Raw genomic sequence first — 18,949 nt, 5'->3', positions numbered from 1 at the left:
ACGTGCGCACAGATAAATGATAGTGAAGGTGACACATCGTCACGCCTTCCTTTCGCATTTTCACTTTTCGTGTGATGTTCACTGATGTCATTCACACAGCGGCACGCATGGCTGCACCTCCACCAACACACACACACACACACACACACTGATTGCCCTTTAGTGTGGCACGGACCACTCAGCGCTCCCACCCCGCACACGCTCTCAGGTCGACCCCCTGATGTGCTCGCCGTCACAGCATGCTGTCGGCGCTGGCCCGGGTAGCGCTCCACAGCAGCCCCCCCCCCCCCCTAACGTCTCCCGGTCATTGAGGACACCTGCTGAGGCTAAAGCATCAAATGAACCCTGCTCTCATTAGTGGCTGTGGATGACATTTCCCACTGTTGTCGTCTTCTTTTTCTTCCCACTTTCTCCACCTTTATATCAGACCTATTATGCTGTACCAGATACCATGGCCTTTAGAACAGAGCGGGAGGTGGATTCGCTACACGCCACTATTGAATGTGAACAACCGCAGCCCGACCTCTACAAGTGAGTGTGACACACGCTCACTGATGCATGCTCATACCCAGACCTTTTCGGCCTCTAATCTCGTTTCCGTGTGCGTCTTGATTTGATTTTGCTGTGACTTCTTCCAGATTCGTAGGACGCATCAATATTTACAAGGATAAAGAGGAGCCTGTAGTCAGGTGTGTATATTCTCATGTCCCGCAGGTCCTCCTTTAAATACATGTGGAGGAGCGAAGACCACAAATGGGTTCATACATTTAATGAGATGATTTTGTGAATCAAATAGGCTGTATCAAAAGAGATGTATGGGGACGATGAATGGCTGAATGAAGGATTATTAGAGAAGAGATATTGGATGAAATTAATGATGTAGCAGGAGGATGAATGAATTGAATTTGGTTTGGCTGGAGGAAGACGGTTAATGCATGGAACAAATATAGATGGATGTGGGTGGAACGTGACTAAATGAAACAAAAGATGGAGGTGGATAAAATGGAAAGGAGCATCACTGGATGGGTTAACCTGGTTTAAGATCAGAGGCCAAACTACAGTCGACAACCTTTGTTAAGTTTTCCCTTCACATGTTGTCTTAGCCAGTTTCCTCCCTCAGATAAAGAAACATATTTGATGATGTGTCTTTAAACACAGTGTTTTGGTTTTGCAGACCGCTTGGTGCCGAGAACCTGCTCCTTAGAGGAGCAACACTGAAGAACACGCAACATATTTATGGTAGTCAAATTTAAAAGTAGTTGTGTTTATTAAAGGCTTATGTCATTTTTAGATTTTTTTTAAAATTGCAACACAATGTTTTCTCTCCCTTCAGCTGTTGCGGTCTATACTGGCATGGAGACCAAGATGGCGCTGAACTACCAGTCTAAATCTCAGAAGCGCTCCGCTGTGGAAAAGTAGGAATCCTGTCCCCTGCTCCTCCCGCTGCACACGATTCCCAGTCGAGCGCTTTATATCCCGATGGGCTGACCACTCTGAACTCTCTCTGCAGGTCCATGAACGCTTTTCTGATCGTGTACTTGTGCATCCTGATCAGCAAAGCAGTGATCAACACGGTGCTGAAGTACGCCTGGCAGTGGTCTCCAGACCGAGATGAGCCCTGGTACAACCACCGCACTGAGAACGAGCGCCAGCGCCACATGGTTCGTCCGTCCTTCTCTGCAGTAGAGCCAAACTATCAACACCCACCCTCTAACGGGATTTCATAGCCGTTGTTTCGTCTTCCTCCGTACTGCAGGTAATCAGAGCCTTCACAGACTTCCTGGCCTTCATGGTCTTATTCAATTACATCATCCCCGTGTCGATGTACGTGACGGTGGAGATGCAGAAATTTCTGGGCTCCTATTTCATCACCTGGGACGAGGAGATGTTCGACGAGGAGCTGGGAGAGGGCGCTCAGGTGAACACGTCGGACCTGAATGAAGAACTGGGACAGGTACGCCGACACGCACACATCCCCAGGGATAATCTGGGCGTGCGCACCGTGGGGCCGTGCCCTCACTCTACCCTTCCTGTTCCTCGCTCCCAGGTGGAGTATGTGTTTACCGATAAGACCGGCACGCTGACGGAGAACAACATGGAGTTTATTGAGTGCTGTGTGGACGGCAACGTCTACATCCCGCATGCAATCTGCAACGGCCAGATCCTCAGCGCCGCCTCCAGTATAGACATGATTGACTCCTCGCCCGGAGGATACAGGAGAGTGAGTGTTTCACATTTCACCACAATCCCGTGTGACTTGAAACTGGACTTGACTTGCACATGTCCAAAGACGAGAAACGTGCAGCATGTTTTGGCAATAAATTAGCTAACAATCTTAAATGGGCATCAATAAGCATGCATGCTTGGATGTTTGTTTTACTCCTTTACAGCTGATGCCGGACACGGTTAAGATAAAGCCCGTATCTACTTCAGAAAACTTCGACATTTCCTTTGTAAAGCCTAAATGTTTTTGTCTTACAAGGGGGGGAAAAAGTCCTCTGGTACTTGTAAAAGTGATGAGCTCTGCATTCATGACAGAGGAACAAAGATTAGTTTAGATTTAATAGAATAGAAATTGTATAGTTAGCATGGAGGGCAGTGGCTGCCACAGATGACGAGAGCGAGAGAGAGAGAAAGAGAGCGGGAGAGAGAGAGAGAGAGAGAGGTGTGCTCCTTGCCAGAGCTTCCATTTGCTGAACAGAAATCCTGCTGTACGTCTGTTTTTTTTTTGAGAAATGTCAAACAAAAGTATCACAACAATAATTAAAAGTGAATCTGCTGTGTCCGGAGAACTGCAGGAACCTGCCGACTACTTATTTGGCGAGTTGTGAAACGGGTGTATTTGTCTGTCTGCAGGAACACGAAGATCTATTTTTCCGAGCGCTCTGCCTGTGTCACACGGTCCAGGTGAAGGAGGAGGAGACGGTGGATGGCATCAAGAGGGGCATCCACCAGGGCAAGCCCACCTCCTTCTACATCTCCTCCTCCCCGGATGAAGTGGCTCTGGTGGAGGGGATGAAAAGGTGGGTTTTGAGCCAATCGCTGCACAGCAGGGAGAAGAAAGCAATCGCGCACTCGTGTTCACACCTTATGTTTTGCTTTAAGCATCATAAGATAGTTTGACCAAATACAAAAGAAATACTCTTTCTACATTTGTTTTTCCAGTTTATTCATTTATTCACACAGCTTCCTGTGGTATGGTGAATGCCATGCAGCGGTCTTCCCTTTGGCTCAGACTGCTGAGGCGTTCAGCAACAAATTTGCTCCTGGCTGAACATTTTCTCTCCTCCATTTAGACAGCGTGAGTTGTGAGCTCCTCGGGTTAACTTACACTCCTGGAAGAACACTCACGCATAAATGTTGGGGCAAGAGAGCAGGAAATGACCTGCTGCTGGGATATTTAAGTGCTGCATAATCCTTCCTCGGTGTATAACTCCTGTGCAGTATTTTAATGTCCAATAAATTAGCAAATTGACTGATCTAATTGTCAAACTGACCTTTTGGGATTGTGTTCAATCTTATTTATTGTTGCTTCCTACCTCCTCCCCACATTTGATACTGAGCTCACAATTTTTTTTTAAGCCGTACTATTTTCCATCTGACTGTAAGCTCAACATCCAACATGCACCGTCACTCTTGTATCGCTTACTCGTCGTCCGCGTGCGAGTTCAGGTTGCACTAAATGCGTCAGGACAGTTTTCAGCCAACAAGTGTGGCAAATGTGAGTAACTGTGTGTTTTTTGTCCAGCTTTATTAAATAACTCCGCCGTCACTCTGGTTGCCAGGTTGGGTTACACTTATCTGAGGCTGAAGGACAACTACATGGAGATCCTCAACAAGGATGATGAGATCGAAAGGTTAGTATACGGAGTGTGTGTTGCGGTTACACACACACACACACACAATGGGAGGAATTTACTTGATGGATGTTGGGTCGTACATCACATTCACTTAAGGGGCAACGGCACTCAGCTTGTGTTTCATGTTCAGTAGAATCTACATTTTTTTAAAAAAAGAAAAAGAAAACTCAAGCCGGGAGTTGTTTTTGGAAACCGCTCGATGGGATCCAACTGCTTCAACGGATGTATAAGAATCGAAGGCAGTGAGATTCCATTAGAGAGTGGTTTCGGAGGAAAGTGTTTAATGTTTTGATCTGTGGGGAGTGTTTGTGTAACCGCCATCCCTCTCCATTACTCTCTGCAGTGGCCTGTCAATAGTGAGCTATTTTAAGGTGGTGGGGGAGCCGCAGAGGGGGGGGGCAGAGGGGGGGCACCCTGCAGCCGGGGCTTAGCAAGCAGTGGGGAAGTAAAAGGTTTCCCAGTATTTTGTAGCGTGCTGTTTTTACTCCTCGTAATGTATTTGTATTTCACGTTCCTTCGCCTAAACTACCGTTCAATAATGCGCCTGATTTTGACTTATTTTTTTCCCCCAATTGCAAAATCATGTGTCACAAGATAACATACCTGCACTTTTTGGATCAGCTGTGGTCATTGCAGCAGCATTCTTGTTTTATACTGAAATGTAAAAAAAAAAAAAAAGGATTGAAATGTTAACACGGCATTCAGAAATTCTGCCTGATTCCACTTTTATTCATATAGTTTTCATAATTTAATTTGCAGTTTCCACCTCGTGGAAATCATAGTGAAGCCACTTCTGATCATTAATCATTTTGTCGTGGTTATTCTAACACGTCACTTGTTTATCTTTATTGCCACATTCAATTCAGTTCTCTATACATTGCTTCAATTAGCCATAGCCATGTCATTCAAAGAAAATGTCGAAGACAAAAATACATCAAGCTCCTTTTTTCTAGAGAGAAATCGCCCACAGATCCATACTCGGGTGGCGGATGTTTGTTTGTACCAGTTAGTGTTAGAGGATCGATTAGAAAACTCTTGATCTCCTAGTGGTCTAAACCTACAGGAGATTAACTTAGAAAAAGGTCCAGTGTGACCTGTGCCTGCCCGAACTAAATAAGAAGTATTTAGAGAAAGATTCAGTTAGACGTTGTTGAAACTTATCTTGTAAGAATCACACAATGCAGGCGAATAATGACAAGTAATCATTGTAGGACGAAATGAAGCAAAGAATCAAGCAGCATTCAACATTGTTGGACTGCAGATGAGTGATAAAGACGGATCTCTTTCAGGTTTGAGCTGCTGCACGTACTGAACTTTGACTCTGTGAGGAGAAGAATGAGCGTCATCGTCAAGTCAAGCTCAGGTAAGAAAAAACGCCTATTCGGAGTTAATGCTGCTGAAAACCCCTTCGTCACATTGAACCGTGTTTGGTGTCGTCCGCGTCGGTTGATTCCAGGAGAATACCTGCTGTTCTGTAAGGGCGCCGACTCGTCCATCTTCCCACGGGTGGTGTCTGGGAAGGTGGAACAAGTGAAAGCCCGGGTGGAGCTGAACGCAGTGGTAAGTAAACTGAAGCTAAAGCAGGATGGGGGATGTTAGGCTGTAAATTTAGTATCTAATTAATATCTTAATTTGGAATCTTTTCTTTTTAAATGCTAAATATGAATTTGTGAAACAAGTTTCAGTGCCAAGTGAATACATGAATGGTTTATTTTGGTTACAGGATACAGTGTAAAACTCAATATTTTGTCAGTTTATAGCCCTGAAATGTTTTCAACACAAATGTTTGTTTTGGTTTTTTTCAATCTCTGTAGCCAGAATGGGTGTAAGCTGAAGCCAAGGCTTTTTTTTAAAACTGAAAAACAAAACATAACAGAAGTTATACAAAAGTGTTATTCTTCTTAATCATTTCTGATTTCATTCATCAGAGATGTACACAATTTTAAGTTATCACTGTATTGATATTAGTTCTCACACTACTGCAATCAAAGATACCCTATCTTTTGGAATTATAATTATTTTCTCTTAATGTAATAAAATAAAATTAATACTGGTGGGTTGACTTTTATTTTTCACTTTTCTAATGTTTTTAAGTACAATTTCTATGAATGTTAACGTGCAAGATTCTAAATAAATAGTTTATTAGTGGTTTCACGATTAAAAAACTTTATTTATTACGCTAATAATTCTTAAATAGGAATCCAAATAGTTGTGTGTGTATAACAAGAAAAACGGAAAATGAACTTGCAACGCTTCCACTCCTCTCAGCTCTATGGTGCTTTATAACGCTTTGTTTTAGTTTCATTGCCCTCCATTTAACTGGTTTATACTCCACTGAACCAGCTCTGCCAGGCCTGTTGGCAAGAAAGGAAACAGTCAAAGTTAGCAACTGTTTAGTGAATCCAGTTGGAGCATGGAGAAGTTAACGAGGCAAAACTGTTCCGCTGAGACCGAAGCAGCGTGAATATCTTTGGTTAATCCCACCGTGGCCACGATGATATATCAGTGTGAGAAACTTTCTGCATCACCTTCCAGCAGAAATGTATTAAAGTGCGCGACTTCTTCTTCTAAAGCCACATTTTCTTGAAAAGTACAACTTAGAAAGGTAAAACACAATTAAAAATAAAATGAAAGCAAAGGCGAATTATCTATATTGTGATTTGTTTTTTTGTTTTTTTTAAATAATGAATTTCAATCAATGTTTAAGCATTGAAACAGTTTAACCGCATTTCTTTCTTCGCTTTCAACAATTCGTGTACGGTCCAGAAGAGACTTTAACTCTTATCTTCAGCGTTTGTGGGTCTAAGATGGTTTGAGCCTTGAAAGATTCAAACACATTTAAATTGCTGAACATATCACCTTTTTTTTTCAAATTCACCTTACTACAGATGCTCCTCTCCTTTCCAGTGCTGTCTCAATAAACTTGTTTATAAGGCGGTAAAGCCAGATCACAAACAGTTCATTGCTTGTCGTTAAGTCATCGTTCTGATTGGCATTATACTCCCGCGACTTCAGGTCACGGTGGAAACGGAGACAACAAAAGGCCATAGAAACCATTTTAGTTCTTTAAAGAGACGCACCGGGAGCTAAAGCTCCCCTGTACATTGGTTGAAATAGACACAAGCTGCGATGAATGCAATATGGCACCTAATTTGATCATTTAGTGTTCTTATAAATTCCGTTTGTTGTCTCCAGGTAAATGTTTCTTTCATAATGACCAACTGATCTTCACAGAGTTTGTCAATTACATTTTGACTTCCAAAATCAATACGTTCAATTCCTCAACGTCAAACCAACCATTCGAGGGTTTCAAGCTCTCTTTGCAGTCACACGCTTTCACTTCGGCACGTGTGACATCAGATCGCGTTGTGCAGTGGCAAATTTAATGATCCCTGCTCGTCTGTTCTCGGTCTCCAGGAGGGGCTGCGGACACTGTGCGTCGCCTATCGGAGGCTGTCGGAGTGTGAATACGTGGAGGCGTGTCACTACCTGACTGAAGCTAAGCTGGCCCTGCAGGACAGGGAGCAGCGGCTGGCACAGGCCTATGACATCATCGAGAGGGAGTTTGTCCTTTTGGGCGCTACGGCAGTGGAGGACAGGTCGGTCGATGGAGAGAGAGAGAGAGAGAGAGGGGGAGAGGGAGAGGGAGAGAGGGAACGCTGTGAAAACAATGCAGCAGCAGGGGGAGAGAAGGGAAGATTAATGAATCATTAAGCAGTCTTAAGAGAACTGTCATGACTCAGGAGGGCAAGAAACATTCAGTCAGACCTTGCATAGGTGACTTACTACGAATACTGCAATGCTGGAGTGTTTCCTTTCTAATCTTTCCTTCTCTGGGCCATCACAAATGGCTTTTTATTTCCTACTCTGACAAGAAAGACTTCAATATTGAGCCAAACTAATTGATTAACGTTGTGACAGTTTCATTTCCTAATAGATAAGCTGCTGATGGGCAGGGACAGGGGTGGTCATGCATTGATAAGTTATCACCAGCTGGAAATGGATGGATTGAAGCCCTGATGAATGCCTTCGCCCAGCCCAGCGGAGGCTGAAACACTTACGGACTTATTGATGTTGCAGGCTCCAGGAGAAAGCTGCGGACACCATCGAGTCCCTGCACAAGGCAGGCATGAAGGTCTGGGTCCTGACTGGGGACAAGATGGAGACGGCGGCGGCCACCTGCTACGCCAGCAAGCTGTTCCGGCGCAGCACGCAGATCCTGGAGCTGACCAAGAAGAGAACAGAGGAGCAGAGTCTGCACGACGTGCTGTTCGAGCTGAACCGGACGGTCCTCAGACAGCGCTCAATTTCAGGGTATGAGTTATTGCTTCACATGTCTCCATAGTTCCCAGCGCAATGTGGTTAAATGGGCTGGAGCCACGTTGCACGTAATGTATTCTATTGGTTCCTTATTAGCCGGGAGGTTTTTCCAAATTAGATTGGCCTTTTCCCGACTAAACGTGAACTGTGAATCTGCCCACTGCTTTTGTGTGTCCACCCTCATTCGTCTCCATTGTGATTTTAGGGGAAATTAAACATGGAGTGGTTCTGCGTGATGCATTGATTCCTCTCTGCTCGTTCTGCGGTCTCTTCTTCCAGGTTGTCAGTGGACTGCCTCGACTTTGGCCTGATAATCGACGGTGCCACTCTCTCTGCAGTGTTAAAGTCCCATCAGGAGCGCTCCGGCCATGGCAACTACCGAGAGATCTTTCTGGAGATCTGTCGCAACTGTAGCGCCGTGCTCTGCTGCCGCATGGCGCCGCTGCAGAAGGCACAGGTAACTCGTCCGCAGCCGTAGTAGACGGCTTCCTCAATGACACTTGCCACATTGATTGACATCGGGCGTTGCCTCTACAGATTGTGAAGCTCATCAAAGCTTCCAAGGAGCACCCCATAACCCTCGCTATTGGCGACGGCGCTAATGATGTCAGCATGATCTTGGAAGCACATGTGGGCATTGGTGAGTTATTTCCCCATTTTCTTAAACCATTGTATCCAGCTTGGGGCCGTTGCAGCCATTCCCAGTTATCAGTGGGCAAAAAGTCAGGTTTAAACCTGTCCACGCCACCGCGGAACAGACCGTCACGCTCATTCAGACCTTCAGGAAACCTGCACAGGGAGAGCACGCAAAAACTCCACGCATTGTGCAGAACGATGAATGGCTTGATAACAGCCGAGTCCAGCACCGGTGGCTTTCTTCTCGCACCAACCATACGACCACCACCTTCACTGTGAGCTCCTGATATTTGACCGTTTCTGAGATCCTCATGCTGCGGGTGTCCAAACAAAATCCCACATTAACTAATGAGCCCTGGATATTAGACAACCACACTTTTTATGACCTTTTGACTGATTAACATGGAGCCACTGAGTGGCCAGAGAGGAAAAACCATAATAACTCTCTCGCGAGGGAGTGAGCTCATTTGACAAGATAGCAACATGTTCCCTCACGTTATTAACGTGAGGGAACTGCTGATTATCTTGTTGCCTCACGTTATATTTTTCTCACCATTGTCGCCTCCATTCCTGACTTATTTGCATTTATGGATGTTTTGAGACCAAATGATGTGGAGCACTTTAGATAGCGGTGTTTTCTCACTAAACATGTGAAAAAAGGTCCAAAAAGAGAGGACGTAAATCTCAGCGGCTTGAAAAGCTGCCCTGCTGAATCATATACCCCGTCTTTTATCGTAAAGGAATGAGCTTGGGGCTCATTTCTCGACATTTTGGAATTACGTTGGGAATTTCTGCTCCTTTCACTTTATCTTTGAATCGTGTCCAACCGAATGCTTCAACATCAGGAGGAATGGAGGTGTAGAATGGTAGATCACAACTCTACTGCCATTTCCAATGGCAACCGAGATAAACACGCTGATCGACGTCAATAAAAGTTGTCTTTCGTATGAAGCCATTAAATAGCACATTTTATGGCAGAAATCCAAGCTTTCATTTAAAGTAGTATGTAGTTTGTTTTGTAGTTGCTGATGAACCAAAGGTTTCATTATAAAGAAATACTGTGGGGTAAATAACAGTTAAGTTATTTTGTTCCACCCACATCTTAAATACTGTTTTACATTTGATGCTGACTTGTAACTTGATTTGAAAATGCCAAATATGATCACCATGTTTGAATACATGCTTGTGTTTGTTTGTCACCTTTTCGTCACTCAGGCATCATGGGTAAAGAGGGCCGACAGGCAGCAAGGAACAGTGACTATGCCATCCCAAAGTTTAAACACTTGAAGAAGATGCTTCTCGTTCACGGCCATTATTACTACATTCGAATTGCTGAGCTTGTTCAGTACTTCTTCTACAAGGTACTGGATCAATGCCTTCTATATTTCAGAAGCTCACACGTTTTAATCACTTTATCGTAATTCCCAGTGAAGCCGAGTTACAAAGCACCCGATTTCTCAGCTCCTCCTGACAGATTACTGGATTCATGATTCCCTGGTGCAACATTCTCCAGGATTCATGGCCGTGATGATCAGTGTGGGCGGCTTCCATAGCGAGCAGTGCCCTGCCAACTGATTCATTTTTTCCTTTTGGCAGGCCGACTCGCTGCGGCCCACTCACTGAGCTTATAGCACCCAATCTCTGCAAAAACAGAAATGTGTAGATAGTAACATTTTTAGATTTCTCAAATCTCTTCGCTTGTAAATGTCACAAGCTTATCACTTTCTCTTATTCTTGTTGTCCTCTCTCTCTCTCTCTCTCTCTCTCTCTCTCTCTCTCTCTCTCTCATCTCGAATCCCTCCAGAATGTATGCTTCATCTTTCCTCAGTTCCTGTATCAGTTCTTCTGCGGGTTTTCACAGCAGGTCAGTAAATTTAACTGTGTCCGAACTGCACTTATCAAGCACACGGTTTTGTTTAAGTGGGTCAGTGACAAATGAGGGAATTTTTTGTTACGTATTTAATATATTTCTTGAAATTTCCCATATGTGTTTATGTTGATTTGGGAGTTATTTAGGATTAATGGATTAAGATTATGAGTAATGCATTTCCACTATCTAGTATACAACAAAAGATAAATGGATAATATATATTGTTCTTGATTTTAGATTGATAAATATCTTCAAACATTTATGTTATGTTTATATTAATTGTGCAGCCAATTTAATGTTGTTTGACACAAACTTTAAATATGTGATGTGATGAAATTAAAACCTTTCAGACAAGCCTGAACGTTGTTAGTTCTGTAAAAATAAATATTAAAACAGTGTGTTCAACAGTGACTTTATATATATAATTTTTCTAATTTTCCAGCAGTTTTACTTTTAGAATAGAATAGAATAGAATAGAAAACGTTTATTGTCATTCTGGCAATTTACATCAGAGATGCACTGCAGAACGAAATTCCCAATTACCTACTTCTTTTTCAAAATAATGAAACCCACATTTATACAAAGAGAAGATTTTACCAAATCAGATACACCCTTTTTTTATATTTTTATATTTATATTTTCAATTTGCTCAGCTCTGCATTTTATGTATTTATTCCTTTTAAATAAGGGAATGCTCTCTACATGCAGTGAGAGACAGCCCGCCTGAAGTGGATTGAGTTTAACCAGACATGCTTTCTCAAGGATTTACCGACGTACCGGATTGCTGGTATAAAGAAACAGCTGAAAATTAAACATGAGCTTTGTTTACTTGTTTAACTTGTTTAGTCTCAGTCCCATCACGCGCCCATAGTCGTGAAGTTTGCGTGAAGCCGGGCGGAGAGCGATCCCGGATACAAGCAGCTAAATGAGCTCTCTGAGCTCGAATTTGCAAAATAAAAATCTTTTTTAAGCTAAAAAATTCAATAAATTGATTCAATAATTTTTTTGTTCAGCCCTAGTTTGTAGCAGGTCAACATCAGGATTAGATATGCACAAGTTGAAGGAAATCTTAAGAAGACATTTTCTAGAATCTCCAGCCGACGTGACCACTTGCTGCTGCAACAATGCTAATTTCCCCATTGTGTGACAAATAAAGTAAATAAATCACCTTAGCAGGTTGATTGAAGAATTCCTTTGTGGTTTTAATAGCAACCTGTCCATGACACCAATACGTCAGCTGTACATTTTGATATGGCCTCAGCTTGTTGCGTTTGTCCTTTGCAGCCGCTGTACGACACGGCGTATTTGACGCTGTACAACATCAGCTTCACATCGCTCCCCATCCTCCTCTACAGCCTGGTCGAGCAGCACGTCACCATGGATACGCTGAAGAGAGATCCCTCTTTGTACAGGTGAGACCGCAACAAAATCGACTGAGCCCCAAATGGTACATTTGTAGAGTGTGTGTCTGTGACCGCTGTGGCCAAATGTTCTTCCAGGGACATTGCAAAGAACTCCCTCCTCCGATGGCCTGTCTTCCTGTACTGGACGTGCCTGGGTGTGTTTGATGCTGTTATCTTCTTCTTTGGTGCCTACTTTCTGTTTGACAACACCACCTTCACCAGCAACGGCCAGGTGAGCCTCCGCCTGCGCATCGTTTCATGAGTCGAAGCTTTGCTGCTTTGTGGGTTTACCTATTAGATTTGAGCGATCTGAAGTCAGCGGCGTCCGTGTGAACGCTCACTCATCTCCATTGGATTCTCACTAGAAAGGAGTTAAGTGCAGTGGCTTGACTCGCTGGTCATGCTTTTGTTATTCTGGATATGTGACGGTGACATCTTTTTTTTCGTCCTGGGTCCCCTCATAGGTCAGCAACATTGGATCTCCATTCATACCGACAACGCAATAGCATCTTTCTCTGTATCGTTAAGTTGTATCATGTCAACTGCTTTTGATTGCCTTTGGTCCTGTTTTTTAAGTTGAAACATCCTGAAATTCATTTTACCCTTTGTCCTGATTCTTTTCTCTTTTTCTTCCCCTTCCTTCTCTCTGCTTCCTCTTTCTTTATTTTGCTCCTCTCTTCTTCTTCTTCACCTTCCTCTCCTCCTCCTCCTCCTCTTCCTCCTCCCTCTTATTCTACCTCTTCTTCTTCAGCTTATGACCACCAACACGCAGATGGTAAGCCTGTCTCCCTCCCTGTCAGCTCTCTCTGTCTTTCACACTCTTTTAGTTTCTGTCGTATCGTTTACGCTTTCGTTTTGACCGTTTCATCCGGTTTCACCCCCCTCTCACGTCACATCATCCATGCACTTTCATTTGAATGTGTAGTTTTCCAGTGCTCCATTATTTCCCTAATCTCTGTAAAGCCCTGAATCCTGCACTGATTTTAACAACTCCACTGACATGGTAGAACTCCTCGACGCTTCCCCACATTATCCCCGTGTTTCCTTGTGCTAGTGAATAAAATATTACTAATATGTGCTAGAGACTGAGAGCCAACATCTGTTTCTTTCTGTGTCTGCCGTGTTTGTGCATTTGTGTTTGTATATATGTGTTCCTCCATGTATTTGTGCTTGAGGTTTGGGGGGGGGGAGGGGTTAATTGCACTGCTCCAGCAGGCTGGGGAAGGAAAGTTTGAAAAAGAGAAGAGAAACGGATGAGAGGATTTCAGTAACGACAGGTGTATCAAAAACCAGCTGTAGTCTTTCATAGTTTGCTCTTTTCCTTGATCTCTATTCCCCTAACCTCCTCCCTCTTCCATTCTCTCATCCCATCTGCTCACTCCTGATGTTTACTTAACTCTCTAGGATTCCAGCATGTAGAATAATATGACAGCCGCGAGACTGGGAGAAATAAAAACATCTAGTTTATTGGCTGAGTGAAAGATGAGAATGCTTTTCTCTTAAACAGACAGCAGGGTGTGGGTGGCGGGTCTCTTTTACTGTGCTCACAGACGCACTTTCAAACCTTAAGGTGTTGATTGATCTATGGAGGAAGTGGAATCGGGGTGTGTGTGTGTGTGGGTGCGTGTGCGTGTGTCTGATTGATGTTGCCACTGATCTTTTTCTTTCTTATCTTATCTTCTTTTTTTTCTTTTTTTTTAGATGTTTGGGAACTGGACGTTTGGGACGCTCGTCTTCACTGTGTTGGTGTTCACCGTTACACTCAAGGTGCGTGCGCCCATCCATCCATCCATCCATCCATCCATCCTCGGTACAACAAAACGATCCCTACAAATGCAGATACAAACACATACACTCCATACGATGTAAACTTCACTGCCTTTGCGTCCATTGGGTTGCAATGAGCATCCAGCGACCAATAAATCCATCCCTGCTTACTGACCAAATAAGAAGAAGAAGAGCAGAGTTGGTGTAGCGAGCATGGCGGAAGAGGTAGCACTAACGGTGATATTTAAGAAAAAGGGCACGATTGAAGGTGAATTCTCACTATGAGTGTTAACCACTGCGCTACTCTGCCGCCCTGCCAGGGCAAATGTCTTTAGAAATTAAGTCAGGCACACAAAAAGCCCACTCATGGCTTTTGTGTGGCATAATCTGTCTGTGTGTGTGTGTGTGTGTGTGTGTGTGTGTGTGTGTGTGTGTGTGTGTGTGTGTGTGTGTGTGTGTGTGTGTGTGTGTGTGTGTGTGTGTGTGTGTGTGTGTGTGTGTGTGTGTGTGTGTGTGTGTGTGTGTGTGTGTGTGTGTGTGTGTGTGTGTGTGTGTGTGTGTGTCTTATATGTAAACAAGCTGGCTACGCACAGGTTAACTATTGGGTTGCATAAATGATTGACTTCACTGCCCTGCTCAGTTTGCATAGTCGTAAAGCCTGAAGGCAAAGCCATCGACTTCATGGACTGGTTTAGAGTTTACTTTGTGTGTGTGTGTGTGTGTGTGTGTGTGTGCTTTGTTTCAGCTGGCCTTGGACACACACCACTGGACCTGGATCAATCACTTTGTCATCTGGGGGTCGCTTCTATTCTATGTTATTTTCTCTCTGCTCTGGGGTGGCATCATTTGGTATGTTCTTCACCAGCCAGCTGCTGTAGCATCTTGTGCGTCAAATTTTGGTGAAGTCGATCCATTTTCTCTCTCTCCCTCTCTCTCTCTCTCTCTCTCTGCTCATCAGGCCCTTCCTCAACTACCAGAGGATGTACTACGTGTTTATGCAGATGCTGTCCAGCGGTCCAGCCTGGCTCAGCATCATCCTCCTTATTACAGTCAGCCTGCTGCCAGATGTCATCAAGAAGGTCCTGTGCAGGGCCGTTTGTCCCACCGCCACCGAACGTTCACAGGTAGTCATTTTATCAGGAGACGTCTCCTGTCCCACATAGTTAACAGAGTGCTCTGCTAAACTTCATTAACCAATGACTAATGATGTGAATTGAAATGACAGTACAATGCAGCTCACAAACCAAAGTGACTTTATTTAATAAGAGGAATTCTCTGAAGTCCTCGCACATACTTTATATTTTGATATCATAAGCTGCTAATCTATTTCACTCTGTTAATCGCCGATGGAGGCGTAATAGCTCCGAGCAGCAGCAAGATTTACTATGACTTCCTGTGCAGCAAGCTTCTCCATGAATGGTAAAAAAAAAAACTTTTAAAGAAAGGTCTGACAGATTTCTTCCACCTGTGCTTTTTTTTTCTCTTCTCTCCTTTCTCACTGCACACAAACGGATCACCGTAATGAAAATTCACGCCATCCTGCATCATCCCCCCCCCCTTCATTCACGCTGTTCCAATTTATCCTCACTTCTGTCGACCTCCCGTTTTCTCTCTCTCTCTCTCTCTCTCTCCCTCTCTCCCTCTCTCCCTCTCTCTCTCTCTCTCTCTCTCTCTCTCTCCCTCTCCCTCTCCCCCCCCTTACTCTGCACTCACACACATTCTGGTGGTATCTGCAGTCCACCCGCCCGTGCCTTACTGTGGAGCCGTCCACCATCTTCATGCTTTCTCAGTCCTCAAGCAGAATGAGTTTCTGATTGGCCTAGAGAGACAAGGGAGGAGCAGGAAGAGGAGGTGACCCTCTCGTTCCAACCCTCATTATTCTGAGCATGGCGGCATGTTTCCCTGCCTGGCAATCTTACCCGGTGTGACGCTAACCACAAGCTAACGATTACAAGCTCTGGTCTGTGAACCCGGTTCTATTTGTTTTGTCGTATCCTTGATCTTACATTGTGTTGTGCAGTATATTCGTATTCCATTGTGCATGCAGGGTACCATGCCTTTATGTCTGTCACGTTGTTGTTATGTCCCCTTCCGCTCAGAATTGGTTGTATATATTTGTATGTTGGCTCCAGCCACAATTGGTTGTCATCAGCAAACAGTTGCATCCAAAACACTGCGCAAAATTAAATTAAGTAGCACAAATGAGCTGTTTTATTTCACAAGTTCACTGTTCATATGTGCTTCAAAACATGTCTTAACAAACAAAAACAAAGCAATCAAGTAACTACGTTCCTGCCTCAGCTGTGATGCGCAGAGATAGGCGTAGTGTGGTGAGCTTACGTGCACCATGTTGATGTACATTTAGTCAAAGAGGTTCACAATGAATACCTTCTTTCAAATGAGACCAAAAAAAAAAAATTAGCAGCATCTTAAGAATATCAAATAGAGAGAACAGTTGCTCTGAGCTGCTGAATGGATGAAGGGAAGCGTAGACGAAGCAGCAACACATGCGTTTGTTTAAACAACAGCCAGAAGAAATGGAGGAGTGAAGAGTTCCGCGCCAGCAGTGAGCAGCAGTTAGGCTTTAAATAGGTGTTGACACAAATGATGTGCAAGACGCAGGCTGGGGTTGTTGAGTTTCCATTATCACCTCGTCTCCTTTAATGTCCTCCGCAGAAGGTAAGGACAGGGGGGACCCTGGAGGGCCATGTGGCCCCCGGCCCCACTGGTGGAGTGGGGGGCAATGAGAGGGACCTGCTGCACCTTGACAGGACCTGTGAAGGCGACACTGCTAAGACCTATGACTCCATGGCGCCTCGCGGCCACAGCGCCCTGCTTGGCAAACCCTAGAGTCCCACGGTCGCCATGGTAATGGCACACAGAGGGCGTAGACAGTGGGGGTGTCGAGTTGTTAACGCTGCTGCCACCGTGCTTTCTGCTGCTCTGAATTGCATGCCCCCCCCCCGCTGTGCTGCCGGTTGAAGTGGGGGGGTTATGGGAGTGTGTTTGGCGAGAAATTTCCCCTGTCAAACCTACTTTCACGAATCACAATCCCCAATTAACTCTGCAGTGCCGGTTTCAAAGCGTGCTGTGCTTCTCACCGCATGTGGGGCGGGAATTAACTTGATCTGGGGAGCAGCCAAACAAGAAAAATGTCATCCAGGTTTTATGGGACTCGGGCGACGTTGACTCCATCGCCACTCATCATGTGGGTTCCAACAAGTTGCAGAAGCTCGCTGTGACTTTTTTTTCTGGGTTAAAGAGACTTAAAGGACCCATATTTCGCTATATTTCATGTTTCACAGTCCATCCTATGCTCATGTGGGATAATAATTTGGGTGATACAGTATACAACACTCAAAACCTGTCAAATTATAGCTATTTCTTGGATTGAGCTGACGTCACCTCTCATGAAACGGGTGGTTCTCAGCTCCTCTGCCTCCTCCCACCCCCTCTGTGACGTAGCCAGCAGCTCACGCTCGTAGTTGTAGTAACGTACTTGCAGATCTCGGCGCCTCGTTAGCATCTTTTATTGTGGGAATAGCAGCAGGTTTCAATATGAGCTTCTGAGTAAGTCCAGTTTCAAAGTACCGTAGTTCTGGAAGCTTCTTTGGTGAAGTGTCGCTCGCAAACAAACACATTCTTTGCAGAAAAGAAAAAAAAGTTCAGCCACATTCGCTGCTGTTCTTCTTTCAGCAAGACAAATAGTGTGGACACATACTTGCACCCTAAAAACACATTTTCTCCAAGTGGACATGATGGTGAAAACAGTTATCGACAGTAACAAGAACAGCAGCGTTCAATGTGAAGCGAGCAGAGACTGAGGTAGCGCTCCTTGGTACATTCGTGGGCGTGTCTTGTTTTGGTTTCTCCGCATGTCAATCTTCCTGGAGGCGGGGCTTCTCCAGCTCTGTGCTGAGTCAGCAAGGTGGTGCCGCATCATCAAATTGAATCAACGTGTTGAGCTCCCCCACCAGTTAGAACAGAGAAAGATCGTTGTGAACTCAAGCTTGAGGGAATCAATGGAAAAACCACTTTGGGGATGTATATGAACCCTAAATAGCACTTTTATGATGCTTAAAGCACAGAAAAGTCGATTTAGTATACCGTAATATGGGTCCTTTAAAGTTAATGCAGTTATTTAAAAGTTGGGCAGACGGCTTCAGTCTTCAGGGTTTTTCGTCTGGAAAACCAGTTGCAAAATATACTAAATGTCTCTATTACAGACTGATGTATGATTTTTAGGTCAGTGGTGGGCAACGTGATCATTGTGAGGACTGCAATCATTTCTTCCTTATTATGGTTATTGATCTCATTAAGAGGAGCAACTGAATGTTTCTAGATGAAATCGTTATTTTACTTTGTCCTGGGATTTAGTGACAGTGTGTAAAAGTGACATGGGAGTTCAAAACGGTCATTTCCTCCTCCCTCATCCATGAGCCTTAATCTGTTGGTTTGTGTAAACGTGAATTGGGGACATCAGTTGTCCACGTCTGACCAAGTCACCAGCAACTGACCGAATCCAAAACTGGTTCTTTCTCCGGATAAATGCTGATCCTGGTTGTCCAGGTGGTTCGATGAACTGCCCCATGTCTGAATGTTTCCATGTGCACTGATGGCATCTAGTGTTGGAAGTAGGAATTGCATGTGTGATTTGTCTATTTGAGCATGTTCTGTCTTAACAGCATGACCGTGAATGAAAAAGGGAATTTTCAGAGGGTTTCTTCCTTTTTAAAAGTTGTTGTTTTTTGAGCCTGTTCATACTCTGATCCAAAAATCTTGATGTATTCTTTGTTTTAATGTGTAAACCAACCCTCAGAAAACAACCTTCCCTCTTGTCCTTAATGTGCCAAACCTTCTCACATCTTTTCCTCGCCGGCTGCTGTGTTTTTCCTGCATGCCCGCCTAATTCCTTTTGCTCCGTCATCCCTCACAGTCTCTCGTTTCTCCGCAGGACGACGGTAAGCTGCTGCCGGGTGGCGTGGCCGAGTTGTCCCCGCTGTCCCTCTGTCAGTCCTGCAGAGGCCTGAGCGCTGACTCGTCTCACCTCCATCTCGGCGGCGCCGAGACGCTGTCACTGCACAGGTCTGATC

General features: G+C 44.4%; 1 protein-coding gene across 1 annotated transcript in view; it reads left to right on the top strand.

Annotated features, from left to right (window-relative positions):
- LOC308131193 (phospholipid-transporting ATPase IH-like) overlaps positions 1–18,949 on the top strand; it is a 30,572-nt gene extending 11,623 nt beyond the window's left edge. Inside the window, 24 exon segments of the mRNA XM_080497821.1 lie at positions 428–531; positions 639–689; positions 1,175–1,239; positions 1,334–1,415; positions 1,511–1,661; positions 1,757–1,954; positions 2,048–2,221; positions 2,857–3,023; positions 3,786–3,857; positions 5,150–5,223; positions 5,317–5,420; positions 7,278–7,459; positions 7,941–8,174; positions 8,460–8,637; positions 8,718–8,820; positions 10,032–10,177; positions 10,621–10,680; positions 11,971–12,098; positions 12,186–12,321; positions 13,791–13,856; positions 14,602–14,705; positions 14,815–14,980; positions 15,593–15,707; positions 18,811–18,949. Of these exon segments, the coding sequence (XP_080353947.1) occupies positions 428–531; positions 639–689; positions 1,175–1,239; positions 1,334–1,415; positions 1,511–1,661; positions 1,757–1,954; positions 2,048–2,221; positions 2,857–3,023; positions 3,786–3,857; positions 5,150–5,223; positions 5,317–5,420; positions 7,278–7,459; positions 7,941–8,174; positions 8,460–8,637; positions 8,718–8,820; positions 10,032–10,177; positions 10,621–10,680; positions 11,971–12,098; positions 12,186–12,321; positions 13,791–13,856; positions 14,602–14,705; positions 14,815–14,980; positions 15,593–15,670 (2,823 nt within the window). The 3' untranslated portion in view covers positions 15,671–15,707; positions 18,811–18,949.

This window comes from Blennius ocellaris (assembly GCF_963422515.1).
Source record: "Blennius ocellaris genome assembly, chromosome: 6".
NCBI lineage: Eukaryota > Metazoa > Chordata > Actinopteri > Blenniiformes > Blenniidae > Blennius > Blennius ocellaris.
This window is presented reverse-complemented; position numbering and strand designations above follow the sequence as displayed.